Source organism: Abramis brama (assembly GCF_963993115.1).
Source record: "Abramis brama genome assembly, chromosome: 11".
Taxonomy (NCBI): Eukaryota; Metazoa; Chordata; class Actinopteri; order Cypriniformes; family Leuciscidae; genus Abramis; species Abramis brama.
Window position 1 is genome coordinate 14,448,849 of NC_139973.1, and position 22,882 is coordinate 14,471,730.

General features: G+C 36.5%; 1 protein-coding gene across 4 annotated transcripts; it reads right to left on the bottom strand.

Moving 5' to 3' along the window:
- Positions 1 to 38: 38 nt before the first annotated feature.
- Positions 39 to 8,333, bottom strand: cUnh1orf210 (chromosome Un C1orf210 homolog). 4 transcript variants are annotated; one of them, XM_084128191.1, is made up of 5 exons: positions 8,203 to 8,333; positions 2,755 to 2,872; positions 1,971 to 2,391; positions 996 to 1,076; positions 39 to 889 (listed from the first exon to the last, which is right to left on the bottom strand). In XM_084128191.1, the coding sequence occupies exons 2-5, from the start codon at positions 2,857 to 2,859 to the stop codon at positions 495 to 497; spliced, it is 1,002 nt and encodes a 333-aa protein (XP_083984317.1). In that variant the 5' UTR covers positions 2,860 to 2,872; positions 8,203 to 8,333; the 3' UTR covers positions 39 to 494. The 4 variants fall into 4 exon arrangements, with proteins under 4 accessions (XP_083984317.1, XP_083984320.1, XP_083984318.1 ...); XM_084128194.1 differs by lacking the exons at positions 2,755 to 2,872; positions 8,203 to 8,333 and adding an exon at positions 2,627 to 2,649 and having other exon boundaries at positions 40 to 889; XM_084128192.1 differs by lacking the exons at positions 2,755 to 2,872; positions 8,203 to 8,333 and adding an exon at positions 2,567 to 2,644 and having other exon boundaries at positions 40 to 889.
- Between the last annotated feature and the right edge of the window lie 14,549 nt (positions 8,334 to 22,882).

Genomic DNA, 22,882 nt, shown 5'->3' on the forward strand with positions numbered 1-22,882 from the left:
CACCCAGTGGCCAATAAAAAGAAAAATATTAGAAATTTTTTTTTTTTAATTCAGAAATAAAATGAAACATACAAGAAACAAAATGTATATTTTCCAGAACGCAGTTAATAGTAAATGCAAATTCAAGAAGAACAAATCATTAAACGTTAATGATTATTAATTTCATGATTTAAAATAAAGTTTCATTAATAATGTTAACAAATATTGTATAAAATGCTTACCATATTAAGGCCTACATTCAAATGTAATTAAACTTTGATTTATACATTTTTCAAATACTTTCATAAAGTGTCCCTAGAAACTATTTGGACATCTATATAAAAATGTATGAATTTCATAGCATTAGATATAAGAAGTGGCTTTTTAATGGTTCTCAGTGTCATACGTCTTTTAATGTGACTTAAGTGTTCAAATATTAATGGGGACACTGTATTCATTTTCTAAATTAATCATTCAATGAATAGTTCATGAAAATACGATTAGACTTAATGTGGCTAACCAATACTAAATTCAATTTCCTCCTCATCATCATCATCATCATCAGTCAGTGCTGTTGCTCTTGTGGCTCTCTCACTCTCACTTGCTTGAATGTAGTTATCTTCAATAAACCCATCGTCATCCTCTTCGATGTCATCAGTATGTGCAGCTGCGCGAGTCCCTGGGCCGCCGTGGGTCGAGAATCCCACCTCAAAGTTGGCAGGGTCACACTGACTCGTGCCATCCACTTCGCTGAGCCTGGAGTGTCTGTAGCTTGCCAGATACTTGTGCAGGACTTTGCATTTAGCCATCACAGCGATAAGAACGGAGAGGGTGATAGCTGACACCAGAACAGCCACAAGGACCTTCCAGCTCTCTGAAGAGGTTTTGGGATCATCAGTGGCCTTTGAGTCTGAAAAAAAAAGGTATTTTTAATGGTTAGCTGAGTCTCAGCTGTAGGAATTAAAAAGGAAATCACAGGTAATAATCTACATTAATAAAGAAAAAAAGATTTTGACCATTATTTGTAAAGTTTGAGGTTGTTTTCGCTGTAAGTAGTTTACGGAGGAAGGCTCCACGGTTGACATCCATAGAATATCCTGCCATGAGAAAAATAAATAATATTGAAATGATAGTGAATGACCATTTCCATACCTCAATAAAGAAGAAATGTCTTGGGGCACTCAAATAAGATTTTTTTTTTTTGTCAATATAAATATAGTTAATGCAGAGAAAATGAATGAAATGGCTGTAGGATGTGACTGGGTTGCCTTCATTTTTTGATTGAATTTAGTCCATCATTCCAAAAATGCAATTCACTCATAATTATTGGAATACACATTGTTTATGATGAGCTGTTTTATTTATTTATTGCTGTTTTAAAATTAATTTAAATGGTATTATTTTCGAGGGGGCAAAAATGTCAGGGTGATACAACTGTCACCATAATGGAGAAGAAAAAGAAAACATTATTAAGTAGTTTGGCATAATCATGCAGGCTATTATTATTTTTTAGGAAAAAAATTACTTCACTGCATATTAATAATTGAAAAACGTTGTCCACCGATGTAGACAATGTGGTGCAATGTGGTAGGGAAAATGGATAAAACTAGGAATATGCGAGTGTGTCAATGTCAGTAAGTTTTAAAATATCAGATCATTTTACTTTTTTATAACAAGGCAAGATTAGCTCAGATTGTTAAATGTAATTTCGCATGACTTGCCAAAAAATGTAATCATGTTTATGAATTTAAAATTCATGATAACAACAATGTTTTATGAATTCAATATTTAACAACATTTTAGAAAATAATGATTAGGATGGTTATTACAGTTTACTTGATGGTTATTATACCACCTTTTTTAAATAAACCTTTTGTTGAGAATGATATAAAATCCATAACCAACATGAAATCAAAGAGCATATTTATAAGGAACAGAAACTAGACAATATGCATCACTGACCCAAGTAACGAAGACCATAGTTTTCATACCATCATTGTGGTGATCCTGTGTCATGTGTTTTGAGTGTCTGATCCTCATTACTCTGTTTCCCACTTCCTGTCTGTTATTCATTCTCAGTTCTTGAACTGCAGCAGATGGAATGTTCCCCAGGAAGAGCATCTGCAAACTGGAGAGGCTGGTCAGAGCGTTTGCCTCCACTGCGGCCAGTTTGCACCTACTCAGATCTAGTACTTCAAGAGAAGAAAGGCTGTAAAGATGTTCTTTTAACAGTAGGGGGAGGTAGTTGCCTGATAGGTTCAGTTTGAGCAAGTGGCTGAAGAGGTTCAAGCGCTTGAAGCTGTCACTGCGGGTTAAGTCTAACAGATTGTCAGACAGATCCAACTCGGTCACATTCATCCAGATGTGCTGCGGTACCGACGTAAGTGTTTTCCCACTGCAGTCAAATGCAGCCTGGAGAAAGAATTAAGAGTTATATGGTTGTGAAACTTACTTCTGGAGTCAGCACCAAACAGTCTTGTGCAATGAAATAGTAGGCCTATTACATATGAGGATAAAAACTGCATTTACATAAAATATAATTTTACCCTGTTTTATGAAGGTTTAAAAGATAAAAAGAGAAGATTACCCACGTGTCGTTTCAAATAAGAAACAAGGCTTTTATTTTCTCACGAGATAAACTACTTACAGACTGGGTAAACCTCTGTCACCAAAAACAGGAAACAAGTGTCCTACAAACAGGATACTCCTGATGTAGCAGCACTTGCTCTGGCTCGGGGAACAAAAGAGGCCTGTGTGTGTGTTGTTTTTCCTCACCGTCTCTCGGTTGACCGTACATGGGCCCACGGTCTGGAGTGTGTAGCATGATCCTGAGACCCAAAAACACAGGAGCACACACACTGTGTGTGCAGCAGACCCCATGTTTTCCTGCTTCCTGTAGAAATCACAATTTAATAGCAACCACAGAAGTGGCGTTAAGTACTGCTAGAGTTTGAGTTCTGCTGCAACTTTATAAATATACAACATTATATAATTTTTAGTGCTATCAAATTGATTAATCGCATCTAACATAAAAGTTTTGTTTATATAATATGCGTGTGTATATATTATTATACTACACACACACACACACACACACACACATATATGTAATAGTGCTGTCAAACCGATTAATCGCGATTAATTGCATTTAAAAAAAGGTTTTGTTTATATAATGTGTGTGTATATATGTTATATTTATATATATATGTGTCTGTGTGTGTATATATATATTTTTTATATATATATATACTACATTTATATATGTATACATATGCTTTTTGCACGCATACACACACACATATATATATATATATATAAATACAATGAGATATATATATATACACATATATTATATAAACATTTGTTTATTATATAAACTTTTATGTTAGAATCGATTAATTGCGATTAATCGATATATATATATATATATATATATATATATATATATATATATATATATATATATTTATTTAATATGTCTGTGTATATACATATACATACACACACATGCATCATATAAACAAAAACTTTTATGTTATGCGATTAATCAGTTTGACAGCACTAATTTTTTATGTTTTAATGGGTAGTCAAGGTTGACTGCAAAAGGTTTTTTTTATTCTTTCTACAAAAAAAATATGTATACAGTGAGGAAAATAAGTATTTGAACACCCTGCTATTTTGCAAGTTCTCGCACTTAGAAATCATGGAGGGGTCTGAAATTGTCATCGTAGGTGCATGTCCACTGTGAGAGACATAATCTAAAAAAAAAAATCCAGAAATCACAATGTATGATTTTTTAACTATTTATTTGTATGATACAGCTGCAAATAAGTATTTGAACACCTGAGAAAATCAATGTTAATATTTGGTACAGTAGCCTTTGTTTGCAATTACAGAGGTCAAACGTTTCCTGTAGTTTTTCACCAGGTTTGCACACACTGCAGGAGGGATTTTGGCCCACTCCTCCACACAGATCTTCTCTAGATCAGTCAGGTTTCTGGGCTGTCGCTGAGAAACACGGAGTTTGAGCTCCCTCCAAAGATTCTCTATTGGGTTTAGGTCTGGAGACTGGCTAGGCCACGCCAGAACCTTGATATGCTTCTTACAGAGCCACTCCTTGGTTATCCTGGCTGTGTGCTTCGGGTCATCGTCATGTTGGAAGACCCAGCCTCGACCGATCTTCAATGCTCTAACTGAGGGAAGGAGGTTGTTCTCCAAAATCTCGCAATACATGGCCCCGGTCATCCTCTCCTTAATACAGTGCATATACAGTCGCCCTGTCCCATGTGCAGAAAAACACCCCCAAAGCATGATGCTACCACCCCCATGCTTCACAGTAGGGATGGTGTTCTTGGGATGGTACTCATCATTCTTCTTCCTCCAAACACGTTTAGTGGAATTATGACCAAAAAGTTCTATTTTGGTCTCATCTGACCACATGACTTTCTCCCATGACTCCTCTGGATCATCCAAATGGTCATTGGCAATCTTAAGACGGGCCTTGACATGTGCTGGTTTAAGCAGGGGAACCTTCCGTGCCATGCATGATTTCAAACCATGACGTCTTAGTGTATTATCAACAGTAACCTTGGAAACGGTGGTCCCAGCTCTTTTCAGGTCATTGACCAGCTCCTCCCGTGTAGTTCTGGGCTGATTTCTCACCTTTCTTAGGATCATTGAGACCCCACGAGGTGAGATCTTGCATGGAGCCCCAGTCCGAGGGAGATTGACAGTCATGTTTAGCTTCTTCCATTTTCTAATGATTGCTCCAACAGTGGACCTTTTTTCACCAAGCTGCTTGGCAATTTCGTAGCCCTTTCCAGCCTTGTGGAGGTGTACAATTTTGTCTCTAGTGTCTTTGGACAGCTCTTTGGTCTTGGCCATGTTAGTAGTTAGATTCTTACTGATTGTATGGGGTGGACAGGTGTCTTTATGCAGCTAACGACCTCAAATAGGTGCATCTGATTTAGGATAATAAATGGAGTGGAGGTGGACATTTTAAAGGCAGACTAACAGGTCTTTGAGGGTCAGAATTCTAGCTGATAGACAGGTGTTCAAATACTTATTTGCAGCTGTATCATACAAATAAATAGTTAAAAAATCATATATTGTGATTTCTGGATTTTTTTTTATTTTAGATTATGTCTCTCACAGTGGACATGCACCTACGATGACAATTTCAGACCCCTCCATGATTTCCAAGTGGGAGAACTTGCAAAATAGCAGGGTGTTCAAATACTTATTTTCCTCACTGTAAATTCTGTAAATATACATAGTTAATATATAATCTTTTTTTTTTTTTTCATTTTAATAGCATTTTCTGTAATGTTTGCTTGTAAATGTAAAGTTTTATTATTATTATTATTATTATTTTAAAAAGAATGTGACTGTGTAAATTTATATGACCTTGCAGCATATTATTAATTGCAACATTTTCACTAATTTTTGAAAATATAAATTCATCAATAATCAGGAACTCTTACATGCTGACACATGTAATACCTCACCACAAGACTCAGCATACACCCTACTGCAAACAACAATATCATACAGTATGAGACACACAAAGTAAACAACAAGACAGTATACAGTGTAGCACTAAGGAATAATGCACAATCAGTTGTGCCAAATAAACCCTGAATGGGTAGATCAGAACACAAAGCAGAGATGATTTTTTTCAGCCCTGAACTGGTATATTTTATACATTATTTCACTTTTTAGCAAATCAATAAATAAATGGACATTAAATATATATTTTTTTATTATTATTATGATTTGTGAAGAAAGAGTGATACCAGAGACATGAAACTAACACCAGCTATTTAGGAAACTGACTGCATAGGACATTGGTCAATTGTAAAGTTTAGTCATCATTATGCAAACATATTTAACCACAGAATGGTGCAACTTTCACATAATAATGTGTAATAAGGGCAATAAAGTACAAAAAGGGCTGTACAAAACAATAAAGTCAATGTGTTCTGCTACAATGCATTTCAAGGAACTTGTTCAAATGACCAGTTAAATAACACACACAAAAAATAGTTAATGATTGCAAATATGTAAGATCAAAAATCAGTCTTAAATCCAATAATAAGTTTCATTACTGTCTCTTAAATAAATTTTCCTGGAAATGAAAGATTATCTGCCATTTTAAGTTTGTCATACAGTAGAATAAAAAAAATGTTTTACTAAAGAAGAATAAACAACCCGATTATCACAGGTGGATATATAATCCAAAGAATGATTCGTGACACAGAATGAACAATGAATACATTTTTAGTAAACATGAAGAGCAATAACACCATAAGAACCACAAACGTAATGTTTAACGAGAGACCATGAACTGAGGAAGACAGAATATTTAAATACATGAGGAAGGTAATCAACAGAACAGGGAACAGGTGAGGACTAATTAGTAACTATGACAACAAATTAATGACTAGAACTCAGGCAATGACGAAGACAATGAAAACTATCGTTTACACGGCGATTTTTCCTTTGCATTTTTCACATACAGACAACACCAATGTCAAAACTATCCCCCTTCACACGGATCCGTGAAAACAACTAAAACGCTGTATTATGCATTATGTATTAATATTATGTATAATGCCAGACTACGCGCCTATAGACTGAACACGTAATACGCATGTGTATAACGTAACCGTTTTCACAAATTCGCGTTTTTGTAGTTTACATGGAAACGATAATTGTACCGTTTTTAAAAACATGCATTTTGAAACCCATTTTCAAAAGTTTGTGTTTTCAGGCCCCCAATATGAATATGTAAATGAACAGCCAAAATGCATTAAAAAAAAGCTGTTTTTAGTTGAAAACGATGTCATGTAAACGCCCTTCTAAGACTAAAACTAAACAAGACAGTGAAAACTAAATATGACTGCACACCGATCGCATTAGAAAGCATGCCTATTTTACGAGATGCTGATTTTGTGTGAATTCGTACAGTGTGATTCATTTTTAGAAAAAAAAAAAAAGTAAGCATGAATGGCCACCCTTAAACCCTTAGCAGATTGTATGAAAACATACAAATGAGAACATACGAATTAGCCACCAATTTACCAAAACGTTAAAGTTGTGTTTTGTACTGCATATGTATGAAATAAAGAGTGCTTTATAGGTTCCACCTCTCAGGCTCTCAGCATTTCCTGCTTATCTCCTTGTGACTTCCACAGCGGCTGCTTTTCATAGAGGGTTCAATGATTTTTTTATAGGGGCCCTTCCTCTCACTCCCTTACTCTCCCACTATTCATTTCAGCACTGCTGGTAGTAAACACTCCACAGGAGCTGCTTTTATCTCTACCTTTCTCAGGACGCCCCCGTAACAGCATACCTGCAGGATCTAAAAGCCAGCTAAAAGGAAGTGTCCGTATGTGTGTATCATTATAAATTCAGGAAAGGTGAAGTGGGAACTGCTTGGATCTTGAGTTGCCCTTTATCTTACGCTACTTGTAAATGAACAGCTCCCAAAAGCTTTCTCAGACCTCACTGTATGGGTCCAAACAAACACGCCACAAAAATGAGCCTTTCACTTGATCTCCCCAAGATCATGTATACACTACATACACACCCTCCCCATTGTCCTGCGTTGTTTGTTACTGATTACATTGGCACTAACAACTTTTTATTGTTGTTGTCGCATATGAAAGCTATGCTGTTCAACACAGCTTTTGACCTATTAGTTAAACTGCAACCTGCATGAAGTTCCTGAAATTTTAGAAGCATTTTTTACATCTTCTATGTTTATGTTTATCCTTAGTATATGTCTTTTTTAATTAGCATTATTGCAATACACACTATAACAATAGGAGTTGGATGAAGCCTACCTTTTCAAATTTTCCTGTCATACATTAGACGATATAGTTAAGTCTTATCCGTCAGTTTAGCAAGTAGGTGTGGTCAACTATATTGATTCCCATAATAGTCCACCTTTCCTTCCCTAGCAGTTGGCATGTTGCGGTTGACAACAGAATGTAAAATAACATGAGGGTTGATAGGAATGTTAGAACATTGAACATTAAACTATCAACCTAGAATTATGTATTAAGATATTATCATCCTGCTCATTTGTGCCAAAGAGATTTGGCACATGGGACTTTGAAATGCTATTGTCATGTTACAAGCTATAACAAACATATACATACATAATGATGAATGTAAGCATCAGAATTGAGTGAAAAAGTACTAATTGAGGCAACTTACCTGAGATTTGGCTGTTCCAGTTATTAAGAATATGTCGAAACTGATGTTTTTCTTCTCTTCAGAAGTCACATTTTATCATGGACAGGTTCATTTTTGTTAGCCATTTCCAAGATTAAGGAAATGGCAGGTAGGTTGTGCAAAGGTTGCGGGAGGTGTGTCTTTAGCATGCCATTCTCAGATAAAGTTAATTTGTAACTGAATGTCGAATGGATCACTGCTTCTTCTCTATCACCTTGCATGTGACATTTGAACTGATGTTACAAATAGATGATCTTAACCTGAAGTGTTCGGTGCAGTTGGTGGTCAATTTAGTTCTCAGACACTGTCGTACTTCATGTCAAATTTATATTGAAAGAATGTTTTTATATGATTTGTAGAGTTTACAACATTACACGGACTGCATTGTTTGTTGACATAGACTCCATATAAATATCTAAGTGTTTATTTATCATATAGAAAACCGACAGAATTCTTTACATAATATGTTATGCATTATAATTATTCTTATTACATTATGCAAATAATGTATATATTTCATGCAAATTGATCACACATTTTAACTGTATTTAAATAATATTTATTAAATTGACATTTTAACTGTTTTATATTTAACCATTTTTAACATGTCGAAATGGGTAGCTATTAATTAAAAGTGTTTTAATTATATTTTAAAAGAAGTAGGCTATTAAAGGTAGGGTAGGTAGGATTTTTCTAAAAAAAAAAAATTCCAAATTTGTTTAAATTGTCTTTATATACCAATACATAATTAAAATATAAGTACTCTGAAAAAGAGAGTATAAAAATCGAGTGTCTGTAGACCTCTCACGACTGTTGTAAACACAGCTAATTATTTCCATTCACTCCACCCCCTCCCTTCTGGGCTCCTTCCAAAGCCACGCCCCCAAAACACATGAACGCGCGACGCCAAATGCTCAGGCTCAGGAAGACGCATTTATTTACCTGAGACGAGTGCAGAGGAAGGAGCGCAGTGCATGCAGTGACATCATGTCAGAATCACATGTAATAAAATACCTAACTTTATCACTAGAAATATAAACAAATAAGATGGCTTTTAGTACTCACTATCAATCTAGCATATCGATACTGGTAAAGTTTAAAATATATTTTGTTTGATTCGGTAACGAGCTATATTTATAAGGCAAAGCTAAAAACAGGTTGCATTGATACACGTTTTTCCATTACCATCAGTTAAACTGTGATGAAGGTGAATTTCGTGTAAGAGTCATAACATATACGGTGTTTTGCATGTAAGAGTTTCCATGATGAAAACATTGTTGACTCTGATGAGGACTAACGTTACACTCCGGTGACAAGTACCGCATCGTCGGTTCAAGGACAGGTCCGGGGTCGAGGGCGAAGCAGAGGAGGTCGTTCAAGAGTGCGGGTAACCAGGGTCCGAGGAAGTAGTTTTTGCCTTGTTTGCCTTCGCTGACTGCATATGCAGGTGCTTTGAATTTTGAATGCTCTTTCTCTCTGCCATAATTTTACTCTTCCTAGGTTCCGCGCCTCTCTTGCACTCCTCAAATCAAACGGGTGCGCGCGCATATGGGCAGATCTTGTAGAAACAGGGGTGGTAGCCATGGTTGCGAGAGTGAGTGACAGTCGCCCAAACCAATCAATTGTTTCGTCCCGGATGGAAATAATGAGCTGTGTTTATTGCAGATTAAAAGGTCTACAGTCACTCGATTTTTAAACTCTCTTTTTCAGAGCACTTACATTTAATTATGTATTGGTATATAAAGACAGTTTAAACAAATTTGAAAAAAAGTTTTTTATAAAAATCCTACCTACCCTACCTTTAAGTGTTAAAGCTCTCAGCTTTGTTACTGTTATGAAGATTTGGCATGTGTGCAAACAAAATTAAGAGGAAAGGAAGAACAGAGAAACACAGCACTTTACAAGTATGAGTACAGCTGCGATGGCTTCACTCTGTTTAACAGGAAAAAACAACCTGAGCTCCACAACAATGGACAGTTTTTCTTATGAGACACAAATGGTCAAGGTGTCCGTGTTTGGCACTTAAATTGCTGTTATTGCTCTTTGCATGAGAGCGTCTGGCAGCATCTGGCATTTAAAACCATTATTTGACTTTCTCTCTCTCTTACAGGCTTTGTCTCGAACCTCACAACAATACATAGTCAAATCACAAAATTTGTCTATTATTAATGCATTTATTATACATTATAGATCAAACAGTATAGTCCAGTCATTTTAAGCCAAAATGGGGGTCAACCTTGAACAAATTGCAACAGAAGCAAACTCAACTGATTTTGTATCCTCAATATGTCCTGAGTAAGGAAAAAAAGCCCCGAAGAATCCCATTAGGGGAAAGTTTCGAAAAAGACCCAAATATATCCTATTCATACGCCTATTCATTCTTTTTCTTACGTGAATAGGGTAAAAGTTTTAACCTTTAGATATCACCATGAAAATTACTGAGTTGATTACTTACATCAAGACAAACAAAAAATGTATTACAAGTTTTTTGAAATTGTTTGTTAACATGGACAAACGGTGCATAATCTAATTACGTATGTGCTAATTTGCATAAATACCACAACAGGTCTAAACATTGGGTATAGCTAGGTGAAAATGTCTTGTTGAATCTTGTTGACACATAACAGTAAAATACTTAATGTTAAGGTCTGAATGGAACCCATTAGGCTACCCATGAGCATGAATACATAGAGGCAGGAAGAAGTACTTTAGAAACCAGCCTTTATTAATTTTTAAGAGATTGGGTTTGGGGCTGGGTCCGTGGGACTGTTTCTGGGGGACGAGTCTGAGGGAAGAACAGGAGACAATGGTAAGGAGAATGCAGAAGACAAAAGGTAGGAAAAATAAAAAGTGAATCCCCAGAAACAGTCCCACGGACCCAGCCCCAAACCCCATCTCTGCAATAATAATTAATAAAGGCTGGTTTCTAAAAAAAAGATCATAGAAATAATCACTTTCATTGAAGTAAAATAATTGAGAATGGGGGGAATCACTTTATGAAATAAATATTTTCTCCAATACACATTGGCCACAATTAATGGCACCCTTTTATTAAATACTTTTTTCAACCTCCTTTTACCAAGATAACAGCTCTGAGTTTTCTCCTATAATTCCTGATGAGTTTGGAGAACACCTGACAAGAGATCAGAGAGCATTCCTCCATACAGAATCTCTCCAGATCCTTCAGATTCCCAGATCCATGTTGGTGCTCCTCCTCTTCAGTTCAGCCCATTCATTTTCTATAGGGTTCAGGTCAGGGGACTAGGAAGGCCATGGCAGAAGCTTCATTTTGTGCTCAGTGACGCATTTTTGTGTTGATTTTGATGTTTGTTTTGGATCATTGGCCTGATTGAAGGTCCAACCATGGCCCATTATAAGATTTCTGGCAGAGATTTTTTATCTGTTGGTATTTGATAGAATCCATGATACCATGTATCTGAACAATGTCCAGGACCTCCAGCAAAAAAAAAATATGCCCACAACATATAAGATCCAGCGGTATATTTAACTTTGGACATGGGGTACTGTTTGCACCAAACCGATCTGGTGGGTTTGCTGCCAAAAAGCTCATTTTTTAGTTTTATCTGACCAGTTTCTGACGACTAAATATGCTGGATTTTAAAAAATGTTTGAAAAAAAAAAATGCTTTCTGACCTCAAGACTAAACTATTTTCTACAGTTCTCCTGTGATCCTTGTCTTTGGCCACTCAAACTCTCCTCCTCGCCACACATTAAGACAATATAAATAGTCATGTTCTCTTCCAAGCAGATTCGTAACATTTCCTGTTGATTAGAACTTCAAAATTATTTCCCTGATGGTGGAATTTTCAATTCTCAACAATCCTTTGCTGCACATCAGAACTATGTTTCTGGTTTTACACATTGTGATGGATGATTCAGGGAATTTGGCCTTTGTGTTTCCACATATTTATACTCCTGTGAAACAGGAAGTCATAGCTGGATAATTTCATGTTCTTAGTCACCCTGGTGTGCTAAAAAATGTAAGTATGAGGGGGAATACCCTATTAAAAAATGTAAGTATGAGGCACTGGCGGAGCTAGGGGGTGGCCAGGGGTGGCCGTGGCCACCCTTGGTCTAAGCTTGGCCACCCCTTTGGCCACCCCTCTCACAACTGCTGTTTCTGTCTCTTTTTTTATTGACAAAAATTGTGTTTTTTAAAACGCTGAACCGTCTCTTTAAGACCACAAAAAACGTGTGACTTTTCCCACGCACATAGTAAATATAGAGTCAATCTTTCTCAACTGGTTGGTTGCAAGAACGTCTTGAGTAAGTCGAATAGAGTGCAGTCAACAACAAACGTAGTTCTCTTTTTTTCTCATGCTACTTTTATTTTAGAAGGTGTGTGTGAAAGCTTGTGACACTTCTGTCAGATGCTGAGAAAACGGCGTTGTCCTTATTCAGTTGGCTATCTTCGGTAAAATGAGATGTTATCAGGCCAAATGTCAGTAAAACTAACTTTTCTGTCATATGGCTGACAGCCGTTGTACTGTGCTTGCACATTACGCGCAAATGCGGCGTGCTGTAGCCGTAGTTGCCGTTAATTAACTCATGTAAGAATCAAAAAGGCGATTAAAGCTGTCAAAACTGCATGCATGTATTTGTTATACTATGCGTCACATGTGTCTGGATTAAATTATTCTGCAATGTGAGATCACAATATAAGGCACAAACTGATATGTAATATTTTAATGTCCAAATAAATGTGAGCACTGTGCATTTGTACTAGAAGATATGCATTCATTTTGCGTTAATTTGTTAATTTGTAAAAATTTGTAATTTGTTCATTTTACATTATGTGCTGTTGACTTCCGCCTTGTTCACATTCTTGCACATGGGGATTCAAAAGAGAACTTTTGTTTTCCTTTTTAATTTAGGTATGATAGAACTGTTGCAATTATTTATTTTGACAACTAATATAGAAAGTTAAACTTTTTTGACAAACTCGGAATTGGTTGAAGAGTTCATTGATTATAAAAAACGCATTGAAAGTTGAATAATCTTTGGACTACAGTATTTATCTGCATGCTATCTCATCCATGAAGATGCAACAATGTAGAACAAGCAAGTTGAACTTTAGCTATAGTGTGTGCCCTTGTATTACTATTTAATTCATTTTAATATGAGGTGGTGGGTAATAATAAAAAAATATATAAAATTCACTCAGTATTCCATGATTCCTAATTCACTACTAACTCAATTACAATTAAGGACAAATTAACTTTATTCAGTTGTGTAGGCACTAAAACAGTCCAATACATTATATTCAAATTATTTTTTATCAAAAAATAATTAAGATTTCTGTGCCACCCCAAACTGGTTGCTGGCCCTTGCCTGGCCACCCCTATGAAAAAATCCTGGCTCCAGCCACTGGTATGAGGGGGAATACCCTACAGAGATATTTTACTCATAAGAATTTCTATGGGTGCCATTAATTGTGGCTAACATATTTTGGAGAAATACATTTATTTCTCCCCACTTTCAATTGTTTTACTTCAATGAACGATAAGATATTTTGTGATTTTTTTTTTTAAAGGAGACATATCATGCTTTTAAATTGTTCCTTTTTACATATAAATCATACATTTGTAGTCTATATAAAGCGGAACTGCAATGCTTGGGTCTGAATTCCTCATTATTATAGCTCCACAGGCCCCTTTTCTGATGTGCGTCTGAGAGCAACTCGTTTTGGTGCGGTCTCTTTAAATACAATTGAGACACTTCATACCCCGCCCACACTCGGTTCAACTCCACCCCGTTCGGCCATTTTTGTAGTTTGATAGCAGAGATACGATTATCTAGCGGCACAAACTTTTTATTCACACGTTATTAACAAAATGTCAACAACGGAAGACTTGTCCAGCCAGCCTTACATGTTCGAGCCAGAGTCGGAGCCGGAGCGAGATGAAAATGAAGACGACGAACCTGCAGAACAACGTCTTCATATGGATGTATCGCAATGGTGTGTTACTGTATTTACACATGAAACTTTGGTCTTCCGACCTTTTACCACCGTGTCGATTTATTTTGATTAATATGTGCGAGGGAGAGAGAGCAAGACAGCGTCTAGTTTGGAGACGGTGATGTCTTGTTTACACTTTTGCCTGGCTCTGAGGAGAGAGAGTGAGCGCGCGCGCGACCGGGTCTCTCTCTCTGCTCGTTCTTTCAGTTAAACATGCGTCCTGTAACAAGCGCGGAAGTTCATCTACATTAAACGGTGTAATGAAGCGTGTGGGTTACTACATCCAACAACCGAACATTTTAACTTACCCTCTCGTAACTTCTGCATCCTTTAGCTTGGACTACAAAATTGCAGCGAGAAATAAAAATGGCGGATTGCTCGAAGTGTTGGGCCGGAAGTAAATGTCCTTATTTGGCAGTTCCGCTGCAAATACTGTGACGTAATAGTTCAAAAAACGTCATAGATAACAGAAAAATCGGAACAGGTTGAAAAATATGACCAAAACAGAATATAAAGATATCAACGAAGCACCTGAAGAGAATAATTTAATCTTTTCTGTACTTCTAAACACTCCAAATATACAACAAAATGCATTTAAGGGCTAAAAAAGTGCATTTGCCATGATATGTCCCCTTTAATGAAAGCTCAAAAGGGATAAACAATCCAGATTTATTTTCACAGCCATCTTTGATCATATACCAAGGGTGTCAATATTTCTGATTATGACTGTAAGTCGCTTTGGATAAAAGCATCTGTCAAACGTATAATGCATTTGTTTTTCTTCTATATGTTTGTTAACCTCTATAATTTTCCCCAAATCAGCCCCAATGTTTTTGAAATTTGACCCGGACATCTCGTGGCCCAGACCTATTGTTTAGCTGGGAAAGCCCATGCATCTGATCACTTAGGGGGTCTCACACTCCTCTTTGGCATCTGAAAAACACTCATTTCCTCTGGTAATGGGAGCTGAAAACCAAGTAAAACCCTGCAAAAGAGACGTGAATTGTCCAAATGCTGTGTTAAAGGATTTTATCACTTCATTTTATCAAATGTTTTGCTTGGCCATACATTTTGTTTGAACACACACTTCCACTTGTGTGAGCTGTACTTATACCTCACTTCACTTTTGACAATAGACCTTTTTTGCCCCCAAAATGTCACTGAAATTTCACTAATGTGACCGCACTATCATCGCTAAAATGAGCAACACTATTGATTTTCTACAATATATTTCAGTAAAAAAATTGGTTGCACTTTAAAAAAATAATAATTAGCTTTTCATTTGCGAAGTTACTGTTTTTGTTGTTGGGTACGGCTGTGAAACCGCTACAACTTTATATTTTTATTGACAATATTTCGGCGAAAAAAATATGTGTACTGTACAGTCTTTTGGCTGAAAAAGAACAAGCAACGCAGTTTGGAAATGAATATTTTGAATGGATTTTTTTCAGTGAATCAGTGGAACAGGTCGGAACCATGCAAGTTATTATCAGATATATGAATCGGTGGTTCCAGCGTAAATGACCCACTGATTCAATTGTTTAAATGACATACTGAATCAATTACTACACATGCATTTAAACACATTTTAGATAACTTTTTCTCTTTTTTTTCTACAGAGTAATTTGTAGATTATTTACCTAAGTATATTACCCAACAGCACTTATTTGTTGAAATTTGCAGTGGCCATGTGTATAAAAAAGCTTATCAATTTGAAAACATTACAAGAGGTTTGGCAAATAATATGATATGAGGGGAAACTGTTGCTCTCAGACAGAAAAATGTGCTTCAGAATCGTCCAACTTAAATAAAATCGTAAGTAATACAACAGAGATTCTATTGTCAGTGCAAGATCCTTGCAATAATCATTTCTGGGAATGAAACATGCTGGACAACAGGGGACATTCTTATGTATACACACCACCTCTGTGAGTACTGCTTTGTGCAGTTTTAAAATACCTGTGTTAAATTTACACTCAAGCATAAAACTGATGGCAGCGGCATACAGTTCATTCATTAAAATCACCATTAGGACTCTCGTGATTGATTCTGTAATTTTAGCAGCCTAGGGACGTCATTTTGAGGCATTGCGCAGAAGTGGTCTTTAGGACTGACCGGTGCATGCTCACCACTCTACCAGCAGGAACTCAAAAAGAAATTTGTGAGTTCTGGTTCGGACCCAGTGCACGCTGGTTCAGAGGCGAGTGTCCATTACTCGAGCTGTTTTCCAGTGGGTCTCATGGGAACTGGGTGGTGGGCTGAGCAAACACTCAGCAGACAGGAGACCAGCGGTTCTTCCTGTTTCTGCATGCTCACTGTTTGATTCCTGCCAGTTTCCTGGTCACATATCAGCTCCCGCAGCACTGCTTCCTGTCACAGTCTCTACTGACTGTTGCTGCTAAACACGCTCTGTGTCACGCTCATGCACACTTCTTACTCTTCATTGTATCATCTTATGTCTGCACAGAATGACTACTGTATACGATTGATTTGTCTCTCTTTATACTTCATGCTCATGTCTCATGTCCATACTGTGCAGTACATTTCATGTTCTTATGTCTTAATATATTAGAATCTAAAATATTAAGACATATATGATGACGAGGACATGAAATGTTTTGTTTACTATACATTATATAACAGAAAGTTGTGACGTTTGAAGTTGCCTATAAGTGTAATAGTCTAATAATTAGATAAATTAAACTCACAACTTAAAACTTCACAACTTTCTGTTATACACTGTTTGAACACTTCAAATTTTAAAATAATTTCCTTAGTTTTATGTCACAGATATCACTTTCCAACCTGTTAGCTAAAGTGATATAATTTCGGTGGAGAAAACAACAGCACAAACATCAGTAATTAATTTTTAATGCACTATGCAGTTTTTGTATTAGTTTACTTTGACTCACTCTAAAATGTCTGATAAAATTATAGAGATACAGTTGGTCTCAAAATATATAAAAATAGGAGTAATGTTAGCCATTCTGTTCTTTTTTCCAAGTTAATATTCAGGATGATTAAATTAAAAACAAAAGCTACACTTTGGGTGACCTGGGTTTAAGTCTGAAGTCGTGGTCTTGTGGTCCTCATGGATAAGAGAAAAAAAAAAAAAAATGAATGACCTAACGAATGACAAACACCAATGCATGCATATTAATTTTTTAAACAAATACTGCATAAGGCAAGGCAAGGCAAGTTTATTTATATAGCACATTTCATACACTATGGCAAGTGCTTTACAGAAAGGAATTAAAATAATCACAAAATAAAAGCAAGGAAAATTAAAACTGCTATAAAAGAAATTAAAAGAGATATATGATACAGTTATAAAATGAATTAAAAGAATAAAATAAATACATAGGAGGCAAACCACCTGTGTGTCATATTTTTCACAACTCCCAGTTTTACTCTGAGATTTTCTCATGGTTATTACACTGTGTCTGTGGTGGGAATCTCTCAAGTTCCCCAATTTAGTAATTTATGTTGGTCTCTTACCCAATTCTCAGTGCCATTTGAGTTCAGTTTAGAATCAAAAGGAGGAATACAGTGCAATCAGTCGGACATACAGTGGATACAGTTATACAAATAATTAAAAGAGTAAAAAGATTATACATAAATAAACTTCTCATCTGGCAAAACACCGGTGTATCATATTTTGCACAGCTGCTTGTTTTACTGTGAGATTTTCCCATGTGGATTGTACTGTGTCTGTGGTGTTCTTTCGACGCGCCCAAAAAATCTATTGGACGTCTCCAAAATCCAGTCCGCACCCCACAGAACCTCAAGTTTAATCACGTCAAACTCACTACTCCACCATCATCTCTCTTACCCAATTCTCAGTGCAATTTGAGTTCAGTTTAAAATAAAAAGGAGGATGCAAAATAAAATACAGTCGGACTGTATCAGTCAGACGTACAGTGGCACAGTACTCATTCAGCAAATTCAGGTATTTCTAGCTGATGCGATCCTAATGATCTGAGTGATCTGTTAGGTTTATATTTAGTGAGCATATCTGCAATGTATTTTTGTTACATTGTTATGACCCATTATGTTATGGGTCTTTCACTCTGCCTCTCATTCTAACAAAATGTTTGCAGACTAATACAATTGCTACCCTTTGACAATCCTAAAAGTATAGTGGTATTATTCTGTGTGTGTGTGTGTGTGTGTGTGTGTGTGTGTGTGTTTAAAACTGTTGCGGAGTAATAGTCTTCTAGGGGTCTCTACAAAACTACACTACTGACCATATCCTGTTTTGATTATCACTTCCTCACCTTTGATCTGAATTCAGATCTGATCTGACACTGAATTCTGTACTGATTGAGGAAAATGGGTCAGATGTGTTCACCTATAAAGCAAACATTTCCAAAATCACAACTTGTACACTCACATCATTTTCAGCTGGGGTCATATCTATTTGTTGATGTTGAACATAATGGAGTCGCATTTTTGCTGCCTCTGTGATTTTATGTCAGTGGCAGTCTAAATCATTCAATTACACATTGTCAGAAACGACAAACACAGCTGTAACAGATCTAACAGCAGCAGATAGGAAGCGCCGTGTCTTTCGTTCGTCCTCTCCAACGTGCTCTCCAAATTCAGTCTGTGTAGTGACCCCTCACTGACCTCCGCTGCCTCTCTCCATGTCATGTTATGCATGGATCTGAATGGCACCGAAAGAGCTGGCTGAGAGCGGGACCCATGGTGAGATGCCCTGCTGTGTGCGGAACATGGATTTCCACTGTATACCACACCCTGGGTCGACATGCATGAGAGGCTAGACTGATGTTTATTGTTCTTAGATAAGGTCTTATATATTAACAATTTAAATGACAATGCTAACGTAAGCAATACTGTATGAACAGCCGGAGTCATAGAGAATTATGAGTTCAAATTCAGGGTTTATGTGCAAATAGAAAATGTGTTGGTAAAAAAAAAAGTAATAAAAACTCGGTGAGTGTTTTAGCGCAATTTTCTCACCTCATGGGATCACAACACTAAAAGATAGTAAATCTTTTCCAGTTTTTTTTTTTTTTTTTTTTTTTGTGCGTTCCCGAGATTAGACCTTCCTTAACATAATGCCGAAAACCCGAAGTCTCTAGGTGGTCTGGTTGAGGAGTAGATAGAAGTGCAAGATTGGTGCGCACAGACAGAACAGAAATCATGAGTTAACAATCGCAATTTTGTCCGTTGGAAAATTGCGCTAAAAATGGTAACCTAAAAAAATGTGCTACATGTTAATGTGGTAAAATCTAAATTTATTGATTTTATTCAAATAAAAATGCTATTTAACATTACTGAAGTATATTAGGTTACACCAACAAAACTAATACTTTAGGATAAGATCAGGTAGAAATAGCTCTGTAATGTAAAAATTGCAGCTTACCACTTTTTACAATGAACTACCAGTAAAAAGTTTGGGGTTGGTAAGATTTTTTTAATGCTTTAGAAAAAAAAGTATGCATTTATTTATTAAAAAATGAGAGGAAAAAAAACTATTTAAAATAAATAAATGTAATTTATTCCTGTGATGACAGCTGAATTTTCAGCGACCATTACTCCAGTCTTTAGTGTCACATGATCCTTCAGAAATCATTCTAATTTGTTGCTCAAGAAACATTTAATATCATTATCAGTGTTGAAAACAGTTGAGCTGCTTAAAGGACAAATCCAGTGAAAAATGAACCTAGGGGTAATTAACACATGGTTACCGAGTCGATCGTTCCCTGCGATGCGTTTTCATGAAAATCGAATGTATAGAGTTTTATCTTTAAAAACAGATTAGCTCATAACAGTAGTATATGGGGCACAGAGTAAGTAAAAATAAATCGCTAGTTAATACCACTAACAAGGCTCAAAATAGCCTCACACTAACATGGTAACATAATGAGGGTCCTTACATACAAACCGAAGCATTGAGAACTTTGTAAGTGTACAGACAGTTTAATAAGAAGATACTTTATAAAGACAGTACATTACGCGTTTACATGCAGGATCCATCTTGGAAAACAGTCTCGACTAATCGAGTCATGAACGCCGTCGATAGGATAGCTGGTCGATAGGAATTACGTTTGTGAAATCTAACGTAGCACGGCGTTCGTGGCTCGATTAGTCGAGACTGTTTTCCAAGATGGCTCCTGCATGTCAACGCGTAATGTACTGTCTTTATAAAGTATCTTCTTATTAAACTGTCTGTACACTTACAGAGTTCTCAATGCTTCGGTTTGTATGTAAGGACCCTCATTATGCTACCGTGTTAGTGTGAGGCTATTTTGAGCATTGTTAGTGGTATTAACTAGCGATTTATTTTTACTTACTCTGTGCCCCATATACTACTGTTATGAGCTAATCTGTTTTTAAAGATAAAACTCTATACATTCGATTTTCATGAAAACGCATCGCAGGGAACGATCGACTCGGTAACCATGTGTTAATTAACCCCAGGTTCATTTTTCACTGGATTTGTCCTTTAATATTGAGTGAAAATCAATCAACCCCAGAATTCTTTGATGAACAGAGAATTCAAAAGAACAGCATACATTTGAAAAATACATTTTTTTGTAATAATGTAAAAGTCTTATACTATCACATTTGGTCAATGTAATCCTTGCTAAATGTAAGTATTATAGAAGTAAAAAAAATCTACTGACCCCAAACGTTTGAACGGTAGTGTATATGTTTTATTTGCATAACCTTTTCTTTTTTTAATTTTATGTTAAATTTATATAAGGGATTTATAAGTGCTGTTACATCATTCATTCATTCATTCATTCATTCATTTATTCATTTATTCATTTATTCATTTATTTATTTATTTATCAACCAATCATTCTGAATTAACAAGATTTTTTTTGTTTATGTAAACAGTACTTAATTACAATTATTTCATCCAGTCTCTCAATGAATATGAGTTTAACAAACATTTTATTAATAATCTCTTAGCCAAAGTTTTTAGACAAGAAAAGTATTAAAATGTAGAGTTAGAGAATGCTTGATATGGATGCTCAATGGTTATGGAGGTTTACAAGAACGTTGTTTGTGTTAGAGTGAAAGGAAATATGAATTGAGAGAGTAACAGTGGCAGGGTGAAGATGTCTCTGCACACGCAGACTCTTGAGACAAAAGCTGAGGAGCGGATGTGCCCTCTCACCTCTTTTCCCCTTCCTTTGTTTTTTACTCTCTCTCTCTTTCTCTTGTACGTACACACTCCACATCCTCCTATTCCAGTTTTCCTATCCTTGACCCTATCTGTTAAAAATCCACTTATATCTCCATCACTCTACATCTGGCTGACTAGGTAAAAACAGAAAGACATCTTCTTTCCCTCAAACCACTGTGTTTATTATTTCATGGATATGAATGGTTAACTCATCCATGCCAGATGGAAATTTTTACATGATTGTTCCATCAGGCCTGTGGTGAATTTGCATGAGCATTTAACCAGACATCACTTTAAGATGTGTGGGAATAGATGACGGATTTTCAAGGAGAGGCGTAATGGTTGATTCTGTAATTTTCGCCCCCGCTATAACAAGAGGACTTCCGACACTGACCTAAGGGTATAATGGAGCACCTATAGCAGTAAGGGTCCCATGGTGAGCTTCCTTAAGAGGGCTAGATGCCCATGAGACCGGCTCCTGTATCGCCAGCTCACACTCTCACACTTCCACATTCAGTGCAGTGCGTGTGGAGTCCTGCCAGCTCTGTTCACAATGGGTGGAAATGGGAATTTAATACAAACTTTCTCACATAGCCACAATGCATCTAATAACACTCACAGCTGCCCCCTCCCTACTCAATAACACTTACGATTTAGTTCTTCTTATGTGTGAGATTCCCACTACTGAACTTGCTTAAAGGGATAATCCACCCGAAAATAAAAGTTCTGCCATTATACACGCCCTCGTGTTATTCCAAAATATGTATGACATTCTTTCTTCTGTGGAAGAGATTTTGAAGAATGTCGGTTCCCATTGACTTCTTTTGTATTTTTTGCCCATACAATGGAAGTCAATGGTAACTGAAACGGTTTGGTTTGCAACATATCTTCATTTAAGTTCTGCAGAAGAAAGAAAGTCATACAGGTTTGCAATGCCATGAGGGTGAGTAAATGATGATAGAATGTTCATTTTTGGGTGGACTATCCCTTTAAAATAAATGATTTACATTTATGAAGTTACTGATTATTAGAGGTTTGCTAAAGAATATATCACTGTTTTTGCTCTTACTTGGGGGTGTTTTGACTTGGTATTGTAAGAAACCACCTAGAAACCACACAGAACACCCTAGCAGCGTCCGAGCAACCTCCTAGCAACCACTATAGTGTTGTGGTGGAGTTTTGCACAGGAAAAACTTCTGAACACTGAAGTTACATAAAGACTTTTGATTCCTTTACATGTGTACTGGCCACCGGTGTGTGCATTGTCTCTTGACCTCAGGGTGGAAAACGAGGCAGGACAAATGCTTTGAGTCTTTGTCCGCCGACAAGAGAAAATAATCAGCATTCATCATCACTTTAATAAGAACGAGAAGGTATAAAGCAATTACTACTGGACTACAAAAGGTGGCTGGGACAATAGGCGGCAGTCTAGGGGGAGTGTGGAGGTTAATCTAGTCCCTCTAAGTACCTTGTTCTCTTCCACCCTGGCTCCACACAACCACAGAAAATGTTGACACAGT

Bases quoted from the DNA above. Each gene is read 5' to 3' on its own strand.
- cUnh1orf210 (XM_084128191.1), bottom strand. From the start codon at position 2,859: ATGGGGTCTGCTGCACACACAGTGTGTGTGCTCCTGTGTTTTTGGGTC. The intron at 2,392-2,754 runs GTGAGGAAAAAC...TTCTTTCTCCAG, and splicing joins GTACGGTCAACCGAGAGACG to GCTGCATTTGACTGCAGTGG. The intron at 890-995 runs GTCAAAATCTTT...TTTTTTTTTCAG, and splicing joins CTCAAACTTTACAAATAATG to ACTCAAAGGCCACTGATGAT.